Genomic DNA, 14714 nt, shown 5'->3' with positions numbered 1-14714 from the left:
TCCGTTCCCCCGCGGCGTCGCTGCTACGCCCCTCGCTGCTGAAAGCTTGCAGAAACTCAGCTTGTGCGGTCCTCTGGCTGCGAGGGAAGGAGTGGGTTTTCTTTCCTGCTCTCCCCAAGCGGGCAGTCTTGGGATTCTAGCGTGATTCTTAATTCTTAATAGAACTGATGGGGACACGCGCGCTGGAATCCCTGTAGCCAGGATGCAGTTAAGTTTCTAATTCCGGTCGTTGATCTCAGAATCCTTACCAGTTGAAAAATGGAAGTCTTATAGGTCGGAATAGTCCTTGAGGCCACCTGGCGGGCCCCACATAACTAGAGAAGGATTTTAAAGGCCGGGTTAGCACCATAACCTATTCCATGACCTCTTCTAAATAAAACGAGTGAGTGTGGCTTAAGATGCCCTGCTGGTGCTGCGCTTCAAAGACCAATGAAAACTTAGGTGCAAGATCATACACGCCAACTTGATGACACTAAACCCTAGCTCCAGTCTCTCATACGGAGGAAAAGATGTACTGATCTTTCAGCATTCAGTCATTCAAAGCATTCAAACTTAGCTTTAATGACCATTTCGTTGGACCATAAATATAAACGAGTTTATAGCTGTGTAAGCAGGTTTAAAGGGTCATGTCTGCTCCCGGTTTCATTATTAAAACGCCAATTTTAGATTCTCTAACGCCCCTTTCAGTTGAGAATTTAGAAATTTGAAAGTTTTACTAACCGGGAGGAAAGGAAACCTACTCCGACTAAAAAAATTATGCTGACAAATACAGTTAAATGTTGTTTAAACAAATATAATGCTGATGTGTGTGCTGATGTTACAAAAAAATGGCTCTTAAGTTTTATGCTGTGCACTTGTATTGACTATATATATTAAATTGTAGGAATGTTTATCAAGAATTTAATGAAACTAGAAAATTCTGAGAATGTACTTTTTAAATGTAGCTCATACAAACTAAATACTTTTTCTTTAAATATCCCTTTAAGGTTTTGTTTACACTAATTTCAGTGTTGCCTTTGGTATAGAAGAGGTAACATTGCTCTATAGAATGGTGCCATTTGAAAATGAATATAATTTGAATTCTTGAGATGAGAATAACTGCATGAAAATATCAGGAATATAGGCTATTGTGATACGTGTTGATTGGAAATGACAACTTTCAGTAAAATAAAATCCCAGTAAAAACTGTCCAACAAAATATTTGAAAGGTTTAAGAGCTAAATTAGCATAACATAAACTGAAATTTCAAGGAACTCATGGAGCTTAAAAAAGCAAAACAGAGTTTCATAGGACGAACCATTATAAACTTACCAGATGACACTTGGAGAAACTTGATACCTTTGGCATTGAATTCAACTTATTAATCAGTTAAGTTAGATCAGTTTGTACAGAGCTTGACAAAAAGCATTCAGGGAACTTTGTGTTCTGCCAGCTAAGGAGGAAAGCCATTCTTCAAAAACTCCTTAACCTTTCTCAAGTCAATTGGATTTCAGTTCAGTTGGTCGGTTTCCAGATGAGTTGGGATTGATTGCCCATCAGGAAGTTCTTTTCTGCCATATGGTCAAAGAAATCAATATAACTTCATTCAGTAAATATCTATTAGACACTTTTAGATGCTGTAGGTGATTGATTGATGCAAGCAATTTACTATATCATTCCTGAAAGTAAGAAAGAACATATTGATAAATTTCTGATGATGCTGTCTTTAGAGTCACAAAGAGGTTACATAAATAGCCCGAATTTCAGAATATTTCCTAGGCCAAAATATCTTTAAGTCTATGATGCTGGTCATAACTTATACAATGAGACATGACATCTCTCCTCTGTACTTCAGGGATCACCACAATCAGCCTTCTCATATTCTGTAAATGTTCCCTCCAGCAGGTGCTTGGAAGCTCTTACCTTGTGCAGTGTTATCATTTGGGGGCATGATTACTCTCCTTCCTGGATCAATGGAAGCCAAGGAAATTTGTTAAGTACAGTTTGTGGGATGATAGGATTTTGGACATGTTCTAGTTCTCTCCTCTTTAGAAACCAATGTACCCTGCCCTTTGTTACAATCCTGTACCTTCGACTGGGACCTATTACACACATTTTTATAACTACATTAAAACCCAGAAATCTGCACTAACTCCTCCCTTACATAAACTAGTTAATTCCTGATGTGTCAGAATTTTGGTCACTTCAGTTCTTCCCTGCTGAGTGAATACTGACAGCCATTCCTTCAACATGGGTGATCTTATCATCTAACACTTAGAGAAGGTTGGCCTTTTCCAACACTCTTTAAAGCAGGTTATCTAATGTGCAGTCTTTAGTAACACCATAAAGCATGACATGTTATCTCCATTTAGATAAGAACTTTTTTTTTTTTTTATTTACAGGGGAGAGCGCAAATGCAATCTCCCAATACCACAAATTATGCAGTTGAGTTTCCCACATTTGGAAAATTGCAGGGGTCAGCACATCTGGAGTGCAATGGATAAGACTTGCTCTGGGAAAACCACCTTCGTGATCAAGGTATCTCCCCTGCCACATAAGAACTCTTAGTTTGTAATCACAGCAAGAGAAATGAGGAGGTCCAAGTAAGGTATAGACTATAATTTATAGAACTAAAGATGAACAAATCCAAAAGCTTATGTGATTAATCCTGGAAGCATTCTGAACTAGATTATATTCATTCTTTGGCTTTCCAGACACTGTAGGTCCTAATTTGTATTTTCTCAGATGACAACTGTATTTGAAAAGCTGAGATACTATATTTACAGGATTAGATTTGTGGTTAAATGGATGTATGTAGATGTCATGTTGTCTTTATAGAACATGTAGGATTATCAGGAGGAGCTGGGTGTTGTGGTAAATGCCTATAATCCTGTCTCTCACAAGGTTGAGGTAGGAGGATTGTGAATCAAGAACACCCTGAGCTAAATAAGGAGGGTCTGTCTCAAAAACAAACAAACAAACAAACAAACAAATGCAGCTAGGGAGAAAGTATAAGGGCCTGATTTTAGATGCCCAGCATTTGGATTAAAAAACAACAACAACAAAAAAAAAACAGTTGGGCTGTAGTCAGATTTTTCTTTTGGGATGCCAGCTAACAAATAATGATATGGAGACTTATTAATTATGAAAAGCTTGGCCTTAACTTAGGCTTGTTTTTAACTAGCTCTTATAACTTAAATTAACCCAATTCTATTAATCTATGTTTTGTCACATACAGGCCATCCTGCTTCCTCTTGTTTTCTTCCCTCCTCTCTCTGTCCCTGTTCCTGTCACTGTCCCTCCCTCCATCTGTGCCCCACTCCCTCCCCTAGATTCTCCCCCCTACGTCCTCTCTTTGCCTGGAAGTCCTGCCTAAACCTGCTGCCTAGCTTGACCGATCAGCTTTTTATTAGAGCAATACATCTTCACACAGTGTACAAATATCCCACAATACTGGGCCAAGAGTATGTGCCTGTAATTCCAGACATGCAAATCCCTGGAGCTTGCTGGCCAGTCACTCTAGCTGAGTCAGACAGTTCCAGATTCAGTGAGAGAACTTGTCTCCCCAAGATAAAGTGGGGAGCAGTTGGGATTGCTACATTGATCTCTGGCTTTCACATGCATGTGCATGCATATGTATTTGCACCAGCACACACACATTTGTACAGACACACACGCACACGCACACACACACATTCGTGCTCATCTACACAAAGCCAAGAGGAAAGCAATGAAGGAAAAAAGAGTAAGTTCCCTTTACTGCAGAAGTCTAGAATCCAGAATTAAGATTCTGTTCCCAGGATCAATCTGAAATAACATCCTCAGAGATGAAATGAGGTCAGGTTGCAGTAGAAGAAATAAAAGGTGAATATAATAAAATATAAAATGAGAGAACTAGATAGAAACTGGAGGTTAGATAGAAATCGGTTGCCCTTTTTTGCATCGGGAGTGAAGAAGCTACTTTAAAATCAGCGTTTCTTCACCATTTAAGAATATCACCCTTGTCGGTAGCCTTTCTAGAATCACTTCCCCTTCACCTTGTGACCCCTCCTCATGAAATTAAATAAGGATTAAGTTTTCTTATGTGAAGTTCAATTTCGGAGTGCCATGAACAAGCTTAAAATGATGGGATTATATCTGAGATTTATTCCTCCCACCAATCCTTGCTTGGGGGCCATACTATCCCTTTAAAGAGTGCATGGCCTCAGTGGCTTCTCCATGCCTGTATTCCTATAGGAGTCTTCCTTTGCTTAGTACATGCTCACTCTACCAACTGCAGATTTATGACATGTTTTCTTGATTTTAGTTGTACACCAGCACACTTACTCATCCACATAACTGCCATTACAACCATATCTAGCCAAGATTAATATAAATGTCGTCACTATTCAATGTTCTGAAGTAGTCAACTACTTTATATCAAATGTATGTTAAACAGTCATTTCCTTTTCTACTTGACAAAGGTGTCTGTGTTTGATTAGTCATCCAGGGAGTGGCTTTTATATGTCAAACAATGAATACATTATGTGGAAATGAAATGTCTCCCTCCTGGAGTCTATATCCAAGTTCAGGTTTTCTTTATTTCTAAAGATTTCTACTGCAGCTAGTGTCAGGGTCACTACAAAATCACCTATCAGAATTCCCTTCCTTCATATGGTGGGTTAGTCCTCGGAATCCTAGCCAAGGCATCCATGTTGCCGCAGGATGCCACTTACTTGTTCTACCTGCCAGACTGCAGCAGAACAGGCTGCCCTTCCCAGGCTGGACAGTGTCTACTGACGCCAGCAGGACGGCTGTGACAGCAAGGCGAGAGCACACACAAACACACAGCTTTCCCTGAGCTTGAGTCATCCAGGCCTCATATTGTTGTCTGGGCTTTTATGCCAGTAGTGCTCTGTTTATGTCAGCTCTGCTATAGACTTAGAATACAGCCACATAAACTAAGAAAGGTAGGAGTGTGGTGGGAATTTGGGGTGGTGCAGTTGCCCGTGAAGTACCCATCCTGCTGTATGTAAGTAAGCCTAGAAAACCAACTTATTTTTCCAAGCTTGACTTGTCAAGTTTTTCTTTGGCCACTTCACTCTTCTTATTTGGGGTGAATGATGTTGTCTTCTCAGGAAAGTGATGCAGTGTTTTCAAAACATGTGTCATTTTCTGTACTGATTTCAGATGATTAGATCAAGAAAGAACCCCATGCATACATTGAAGATACATGATACTACAGAAAGACTGGGTATTGGGTTCTGAAAACAACTTACAGTTTTTGTTTTTTTTTTTCCTTTGAGAAAAAGGAAGGGTTTCTCTGCGTAGCTTTGCACCTTTCCTGGAACTCACTTGGTAGCCCAGGCTGGCCTCGAACTCAGAGAGATCTGCCTGGCTCTGCCTCCTGAGTGCTGGGATTAAAGGTGTGCACCACCACCACCCAGTTTTTTTTTTTTTTTTTTTAAGTGAGATAATGGAAAGTTCTTTCAGCTTTTGGAGCCTTGGTTTACTCATTGAAAAACTGTTTATAACCATGTTGCAGAGCCATGGCAGAGTGCCATTGCCACAATGTTTTCACCTAGTAAAGAGTTGGCATGCCATCGAAAGGAGCAGGTATATTTTTTTAAAGCCAATGTGAAAATTTAAAAGATTAAGAAAACAAAACAAAACCAACCTTTGCCTACAGTTATCAATGAGATGCTGCCCAAAACAACTAAAAGCACAAAACAAAACCAAAAACCCCACTCAGCGGCAGAGACGGAACTGTCCATCATGATCAAGCATACAACAGCCCTGTGACTTTTTGGTTACTTACTTTTAAATCCTTTTCTCCTTACTACCATAAGGAAAGTCACATCAAGGCTCTTTTCGTGCTCTAAAGTACATTAACTATTAGCCTGATGACTAATTGTAAACACTGTTAGGGCTTTTAAGTTTTACCTGAGTACTCATGGGTGTTAGTTAGCTCATTAAAAAATTATGGCTATTAGGGCTAGAGATGGCTTAATAGTAAAGAGCACTTGTTCTTGCATAGGACCCCGGCTCCATTGTCAGCACCCAAATGATGGCTCACAACCATCATAACTTCAGTTGCATAAGATCCAACAGGCAAGCACGTAGTGCACTTACATGCATGCATGCAAAGCATTCATACACATGACGTAAATACGTTTTTGTTGTTGTTGTTTTAAAGAGAGGGTTATGTTGTTTCACAGCTGATATTCAGATTCATGTGTCTGTGGGAGGGAAATAATTTCATGAAATGCAAGGCCAAATAAATTGTGGCTTTCACCACCACTTGCACCGGGGACACTATCTGGAAATCTCCCTCAGACTAGAGCAAGGTATTCTGTTCCCAGGCCCATAGCCCCAGGGTCAATCAGGCAACGAGCCTCCTCGCTGGAGAAAGCACCACCCTCGTGGGTCAGGACTTGGGTGATTGGCAGTTGCAGGTGGGGCGTGCACAGAGTGAGCTGCAGCGCCGGAAGTGACGAGACCAGGAAGCGACTCTGCGCCGGAGTTGGGGGCGCGGTTTTGGAAAATAGTATGTCAGAGTGGAAGTGGTCGCTGGCCGGTTTCCGATCTGCGTCTAGGCACATTTATTTCTCACGAAGCCGTTTTTTTGTTTTGTCTTTTTTTTTTTTTTTTTTTTTGGCTCAGCGCCTCAGTGGCGTTCGGAATTTTCTCACAGCATCCTAGAGAACGACAAATCCTGGACTCTGCTCACTCCTGAACGCAGCCCCTCAAGGCACTCTGCTCGGCTATTCGCTGGCAAGACTGTTTGCTATAATTCCAAAAGAAAGAAAGAAAAAAGAAAAGAAAAACACAGACAAACCAAAAGCTTCCCAACAATTTTCTTGGACAACTTCAAACAGAAAAAAGAAATGCCTATTTTTCCTAAGATATCTTTGAGACCCGAAGTTGAAAACTATCTCAAAGAGAGCTTTATGAACAAGGAGGTAGGTCATATAAATGGATATTTGCAACAATTCAAGTACAACCTCTCGGGAAGCAGAAAGAAGACAAAAAGGCAATCTTTACAGCCTTAGTTTTTAGACTGTTAGGATGTCTTGCATTGATTCTTAACTGAGATAAGATGAATGTATGTGCCGGAACTTAGGTGTCAGGAAAAAATGTTATGTGCTTACCGGTACACTTGGTACTGAAGGGAGAGCGAAACCAACAGGAAAAGTTCCCTGGCCACAAAACTCTAGGTGTCACGTAGAAGAGGGACTGGTTCTTTTAAAGCGCATGCTCCTGGACTCGGTTGACTGGGGGCACAGCATGAGTGCCTCTCTAAGTTCTGTCAGTTGTTTGATTGTTAACTTCTACATGTTAGTCTAAGCAGTCTTGGTAGAGTGATTTGGTCTCGTTTTTAAGAACTGAAATCAGAGTCCAAGGAATCCTGTTAACCCATCCAAACTGACCTAACTGTCAAACAACTATAGCTCAGATGTTCTGAACGAAAAAGTCAGATTTAGATCTTGAAAGCTTGGTTTATTTATTTATTTTGTTTACTTATTGAGATAGAGTTCTGCACATAGCCCTTTCTATTCTGGAACTCACATCTTATACCAGGCTGGCCTCAAACTCTGCCTCCCGAGTGCTGGGATTACAGGCGTGCCCCACCATACCTTGATGGAAAGCATCATTTTTGTATGGATTACCTTGAATTACTTCTCACTGTTAAAGCTTAATTTACTCTGTGAAAATCGACTAGATTTAAATGTACTTTGAAAAGTTGTCTTGGGCATCAAACTTAAGGGAAAGCAACTACATTGGTTTGGCAGGGAGTCTTCAAAGAAGTGTCAATTCCTTGTTACCGGACACACTTAACACAGAAGTTCCCAGTGAGTGTGGATTACATGTTCTGGTCACCCTACCCTGCCACCCCTAGGCAACTTTGATTTTTTTTTTCCTAAATTTTTTGTTTTCTAGCAAAACTAAATCCACTTACATGCTTTTTATTTTTGAACGTTATCAGAGCTGGGATTTTAAAGCTGATTTCTATGTCTTATTTCCTGATTATGTTAAGAGGATAGACTATATGGAAAGAGAAAATATTTCATGTTTAGCTCAAGGGGCCCGATAAAGTATATGTTAAGAGAGGAAGGAATATTTAGCAATCATTTTCAGCAGTTTTATACCCAATGGGTATATGAATTTGAAAAAAAAGAAGCTATTGTCAAACAGCTTGGAAAGGAAAGAAATAATATTAATAAAACTAAACCTTACATACATTAAGACTGATGAGTACACATTGAAATCTAAATCGTGGTTCTTTTCATTTCAGGTTGTGTCTGCCTCCAGCCAACAAGAAGCAGAGAGGAGATTTGAAGCTCTGCTGATTCTCTTGTCACACCCTCCGTCCTTCACAACTGTCAGAGTGAATACACACTTAGCATCAGTCGAGTATGTCAGAGGTCTGCTGCTTGAAGAGCTTCAGAAGGTTTGTTCACCTGTAATATATTATGCAGTAAGCTGGGCGGTGGTGGCGCACGCCTGTAATCCCAGCAGCACTCGGGAGGCAGAGGCACTTGGATCTTTGTGAGTTCGAAGCCAGCCTGGTCTACAGAACAACTTCCAGGATAGGCTCCAAAGCTACAGAGAGAAATCCTGTCTCGAAAAACAAAACAAAACAAAAAAACAAAAACAAAAAAATTATGCGGGAGAGATGGCTCAGAGGTTAAAAGCACTGACTATTCTTCCAAAGGTCCTGAGTTCAATTCCCAGCACCCACATGGTGGCTCACAACCATCTGAAATGAGATCTGGCACCCTTTTCTGTATACATAATAAATAAATAGATCTAAAAAAAAAATTATGCAATTATACTTCTATACTCTTGCCACAGTGTGTTCCATCAAAATCCCATGAACAATATAATATTCCAATTTTTTAAGCTTCTGAATATCTAGAGTTTATTATTTCATAATTTTTAAACATTCATAGTGGAAGTGTTATAGAATAAGGAATATATTTTAGACATAGATATATTACCTTTTACATGCCTTTAGTGTTCAATTAAATCATACATCTATGATACGTTGACAGCATTTCAATGGTCGTGTCAATTAAGTATATGCTATAACTACTTCTTAATATATTTACATTCAAAATAGAACCCTACTGAATAAAGAGATTTAAACCTCTGGATATTCCAGTTTCATAAATAAGGAAATTAAGTTATAAATGTTAAATTGTTTTAAGGTTATAAAAGGTGAGGTTAGAATGGGCTTAGAACTTCTGAGTCTAAGTTTATTAGTACTTAGGCTGAGAATCTAAGCTCTATGGGCTTTATCATTAAAATATATGAAAAGTTCATTCTGATCTGTAAACCTAATCATATAATGAGCAGCATGTAAATGATTAGGAGGGTTGATTGTGCTTTAAGGTCAGTTCAGAGATATGAGGATACCTGCTAAGTAGTTGTAGAATCGTATGTGTTTTTAAAATAATATTTGGGTGAACCTATGAGTTTATTGGGGATGGGTGAATGATCCTTTTAGGAGAGTGGGAGACCCTGAACAGCTAGCTGCATCTGCAAAGTCCCACCCCATGATGGGTAGTGACCTCACAGAATCTGCATCATGGAGACACACTTTCAGTTCACCACCTCAGGATTTTACTTTTAATTGTGGTTAATTGAATTAAACATATGTGTCTTGTTAGAAAACCACCAAATTAGGACAATATGGAGAATATGGTTTAAAAAATTTTAACCAGTAGGTTTTAGCAGAATTGCTCATGTTCCACGTGGAAACAGTACTGTAAACCCTAAAGTGGCATTTTATAATTAAGCAGAAAAGTAGTATTTGATTATTGTGTTTATATTGGAATCATATTACTTATATTGTTACCTTTTTATTTTCAAGAGCTTTATATTTTGTGTTATGACATTGTACCCTGAAATTTGTCTCCAAAGAGACATAAGGTTGGAGGGAAATTGATGGTGGAGGGATTTACTTACAAATTGCATATTGTAGTTATAAAATATTTGATGACAAATAACTGGTGGGTGTCAGCAGCTCTGATTCCAGCTGATTTTCATATAAATTAAAAACAAGACAAACATGATTATGGATCCAGTTGTCTATCACAGGCTGTTACCAGTGTAGAGTGAGTACAGTAATTGGAATATTAGTCTGTTAATGCCCCTGGCATTGATTCAGTTGTGTGTGTGTGCTTGTGTGTACATGTATGCATGTTTGGGGGCGGGGAGCGCCCAAGTTCATGTCTGTGAAGGTTAGAGGTCAGCCTTGAGCATTGGTCCCCAGGTGCCATCCACCTTATGTTGGAGACAAAGTCTCTCTTTGACCTGGAGCTCACCACCTTCCCAGAGTTAGGATTACAAGTGTGTGCCGCCATATGTGGCCTTTTCTTTTTTTTTCAACCCCAGCATATGTTCTAGGGACCAAACTGAGGTTTTCATGCTTGCATGGCAAACACCTCCCCAACTGCACCATCCCTCAGCCTCTTCCTTTCTCTTTAATCTCATCATCTTGGGGGCACATCTCTCATGTCACGCTGTTTTGGGGGATAGTTCTATAACTATTTCAGGTTGGACTAGGTGATGGTGCTGTCAGAAGAACTGAGTAAGACTGAGGATTCACCTCAGTGTTTGAGAACTCTGATTTCCAGTCCCTGCACTATAGACACAGATAGACAGAAGCTCCACAAAATCTAGCTGTGATGTATCTGTGTATGAAACGTAAGATGTAGTACAATAATTAAACAAAACATGAAGATGTTTCCTTATGAACAGTGATGCTGTTGTTGAGAGCAAAAGTAGGCATAAAATATGAGCAGTTCCTTTAAGCAACCAAAAGGTACATATTCACAGCATGCACATATACCTTTGGCTAAAAGGAAAGCAACCATTTCCAGAGTATTGGAAGGTGTATGACATGCTGACAAATCCAGATTGCTTTCATTTCCAACAGCTGTGCTACTCTTGCATTTTAGTCTAATAGGAACAGCATCGAAGGAGCTAAGTAGTGCAGTGTCACTCTAGACTGGGTCCCTCTCCTTATCCTTAAATTAAAAAAGAGGGGCCATTGAGATGGCTCAGTGAGTTAGGACATTTGCTGCATAAGCCAGAATTCATGTAAAGATGGAAGGAGAAAACCAACTCCATAGAGTTGTCCTCTGATCTCTGCATACACACTGTGCCCCATGCACCTACACAAAAAATAGTAATAGTAATAATAATAATAATAATAATAATAATAATAATAATAATAATACAAAATAAATACAGCCCAAACAGTTGGCACTTGATGACAAACTGATAGAACATTTCCTAGTTCTAGAGGGAGAAGGGGAGACTGGACATTTCCTTCTTTCACCTCAACTCAGATGGAAAAACACTTGGTGTTCTGTGCTCACATTTCTCTGACCACATTTTGGGATAATATCCTTTGGCTAGTGAGAAGTTATAAGCTGGGAATTTCCTACATCATAGTTGGTAACCTAAGATCGTGAGACCGCTCTGGAAAACAGTGTTGTCATCTCTTAAAGACTTGTATAGAAATGTACAGTGTACCCCAGTGATTCCACTCCATGGCATCTACATGAAAAAGTAAAAAAAAAAAAAAAAAAAAAAACGTGTGTTCACAAATTCCTGGCCGTGAGTTTACATAGCAGCATTATGTGTAATAGTGAATGGGAAATATGATCCAGCTAGTGACAGATAATTAGAATATTCCTATGGTGAGGTACTAGTCAGCAATATAAGTAGTTACTGACATGTACTAAGATGTGGAATTATCTCAAGACATGAAGTAAGACACAAGATATCATACCTTGTATTACACAAAATGTTTAGAAAAAGCAAATTATACAGAAAGAAAGATGAGTGGTTGCCTAGGATGACAGCAGGAAATGCTGGCAAATGGGCTTGAGAGACTTTGGTGGGGTGATGGAAGTGACTTGAAACTGGATTAGGGTGACAGTTGTGCAGTCTTTAAATGTACTAAAAATCTCTTAACACATATATGGAGTGGGTAGATTTTATGACATATGAATTATACCTTTGAAAGGCTATTTTAAAAAAGGGAGTGGTGCAGCGGGGAGATGGTTTGTTGTGTAAGGGTGCTTCTTGCCAAACCTGATTACTTGTTTAGGCCCCAGAAACTGCATGGTAGAAGTCAGCTGACAAGGTGTCCCATGACCTCCACGTGTACACCTTGGCATGCACTCCCTTCCCCCAGAAGCAAGTAAATGTCGAATATATTTTTGTTATTACTTAAACAATTTAAAGGGTAGAGGAAAGAAACTGAAAGATGACGGGCAGTATACTTGGCTTGACCCAAATAGCTCCGTTTGTGTTGTTATGAAAGGGAGTCACTTGTGTGAAGTTTTCTTCCTGTAGCAGTTCACTTGTTCTGAGAGGAAAGGAGAAGAAGTCTTCGCACAACAAAGGCTCATCTCTACGTGAAATACTTGCTGTGGTATAAAGCAAGTAGAATTGCTGAACAGAAATACATGACAAAATTCATCTCCTCCTGGGGATACCACGTTTACAGTAGTTTCTCTGTAAGGTCATCAAAATGGTGAAGCAGAGAGGGAGGAAGAAGGAAAGGAAAGGGTCTGGCCTCAGTGAGAAAGGACTTACCATCCAGATTGTCTGTCAGTCACCTGCTGGGTGTGGTCATAGTCTGAAATACCCTTTGGAGGAAGTCAGGAGAGGGGTTGGCTTTGTGGCCTTACTTTCTAAACTGTGGAATTTTTTTTCTCCTCAATTTAGAAATAATCTGGATTTGCAAACTTATAATTGGTATGGATTCTGCAATGTGATGCAATTAGTTTTGTTATTACTCTTTCAGGTAGTATGAGGGAAATTAATATATATGTAAATCCAAGCCGCATGCATAAACTTCTATCAAATATTTATGTATTTTTCCCCATAGACTACATATAGTGCCTGTTCTCAAACCTGCTGTTTGCTCTTTACCATGCTGCTTAGAGACTGCCTTCTCAAACTAGCCTGAAGTAGCAATATAGTACATCATATTCAGCAACATGTTTTCAAAGAAAAATAACCCTGATTTACGATGTTTCATAATTTTACATGGTATAGACACTGGAATGAAAGTTGATCTCAAACTTCTAGTGTATCCATAAAATCGGAAAGAGATGCCCACAGTGAGTCTATGTAAACTGTGCCAGAAACTTATAGCTCCAGGCCCTGTGTGTATTTCCAGTCTAAACAGCTAAGTAAGTATAATTGATTTTCAAAATCCTGACATTCTAATGAAGAATTACATTTTTTTTTAAACTGGAGCTGAGGACCGAACCCAGGGCCTTGCACTTGCTAGGCAAGCGCTGTACCACTGAGCTAAATCCCCAACCCCAAAGGTACATTTTGATATTATCAAAAGATGACATGGCCTGCAGTGTTCATAGTATATGTCATATTTAGTAATTTCAATCTTTAATGTCCTATTCTGAAACTTTTAAAATGACTTTCTCTGTGTGTATATGAGTTAGGATTTGATTATGTATCCGAGGCTCACCTGTAACTTACTGGGTAGCTCAGGTTTCCCTTGTATTCATGATCCTCCTTTCTCATCCTCCCCAATACTGGGATTATAGGTATATACCACTGTACCCAGCTTAAAACACGATACCTGCATGTGATTATGAGTAGAAATATGTTTTCTGAGTAAGTCACTTAAAATAAACAGGGTTTGTGTTTTTAAAGTTGAACAGTAAGCAAAATTGAATCCCGTAAAGAAGTCAGAACTGGGTGTGGTGGCCTGTGCCTGTAACTTCAGCTCCTTCAGAATCTGAGACAGGAGGACTAAAAGCTTGAGGCAAGTGTGGGCAATGTAAGGAGATTAACTCAAAATTAAAAATTAAAAATGAGCTCAGGGTACATCTCAGTGGATCAGCACTTGCTTAATATGTTTGGCCCCCAGCACCCTTTCCCTCTAAAGTTAGGATAACATTGAGTCAGAGAGGAAATACTTAGAGATGTGTTTACTTCCACAGTATTCCATGAAGTAGGGTGAAATAGGCCTAAATCAAGCTTCCTCTGGTGGAAGATGGTGACACTGTGAAACTTTTTGCAATTTACCAATTGCACTGGGTTCTTTATTACTGTGTTCATGGTGACATAGAGAAGCCCGTGAGATTTACCGAGTGCACTGGGTGCTCTATAACTGGGTGTGCTTGCTTTTAATAGCAATTCAGCGGATTCAGCATTCCTGTTCTTCGGCATCCAGCCCTCCCAGATGTTTTACTCATCCCTGTGATTGGACCGAGGTTTGTGGCTGTTTTCTTTTCCCTTTATTCTTCTAAATTAAAATTTCTTTGTTTGTTGGCAGTATTGTCTGCATTCTTAAAAACTCCCTAGAAACTGGAAGTCACCAGTTTGTAACCGCATACTTCACGTTCTGTTGTGTACAATGCTAAAAGACTAGGACTGGGCCTGAGACCTTGAAATAATGCATCTTATATCTGTGTAGTATCATGATGGGTGTTATTCTAACTTTTTAGAAGTTTCATTTGTTTACTTCTATTTCTTTTTAGAAAGGACTTATTTATTTTTATTTTATGTGTCCAAGTGTTCGTCTGGTTTGTCTGGTATATGATACCGTGGATATGCCTAGTGCCTGCAAAGGCCAGAAGAGGGCATCAGATTCCCTGGAGCTGCAGTTAGAGACAGTTGGAAACTGCCCTGTGAATGCCCGAACTGAACCTGGCTTCTCTATGAGAGCAACAAGGGCTCTTAACTGCTGAGCCATCCTC

General features: G+C 39.5%; 1 protein-coding gene and 1 non-coding gene across 6 annotated transcripts in view; one reads left to right on the top strand and one right to left on the bottom strand.

Moving 5' to 3' along the window:
• Positions 1-2380: 2380 nt before the first annotated feature.
• Positions 2381-2541, bottom strand: LOC118584951. Its single transcript, XR_004945117.1, has one exon. It is a non-coding gene; the product is annotated as a U1 spliceosomal RNA (small nuclear RNA).
• Positions 2542-6626: 4085 nt separating this feature from the next.
• Nsun6 (NOP2/Sun RNA methyltransferase 6) overlaps positions 6627-14714 on the top strand; it is a 72286-nt gene continuing 64198 nt past the window's right edge. For 4 of the 5 annotated variants that reach the window (XM_036187226.1, XM_036187228.1, XM_036187227.1 and 1 more), the window contains exons 1-3: positions 6627-6920; positions 8255-8410; positions 14149-14228. In XM_036187226.1, the coding sequence (XP_036043119.1) occupies positions 6846-6920; positions 8255-8410; positions 14149-14228 (311 nt within the window). In that variant the 5' untranslated portion in view covers positions 6627-6845. Of the gene's footprint in view, positions 6921-8254; positions 8411-14148; positions 14229-14714 lie in introns of those variants that run through there. The other variant, XM_036187231.1, reaches the window with a different exon arrangement.

The sequence above is a fragment of the Onychomys torridus genome, chromosome 5, assembly GCF_903995425.1.
Source record: "Onychomys torridus chromosome 5, mOncTor1.1, whole genome shotgun sequence".
Lineage (NCBI taxonomy): Eukaryota > Metazoa > Chordata > Mammalia > Rodentia > Cricetidae > Onychomys > Onychomys torridus.
The sequence above is the reverse complement of the archived record's forward strand: the minus strand, read 5'-3'. Positions and strand labels throughout refer to the sequence as shown.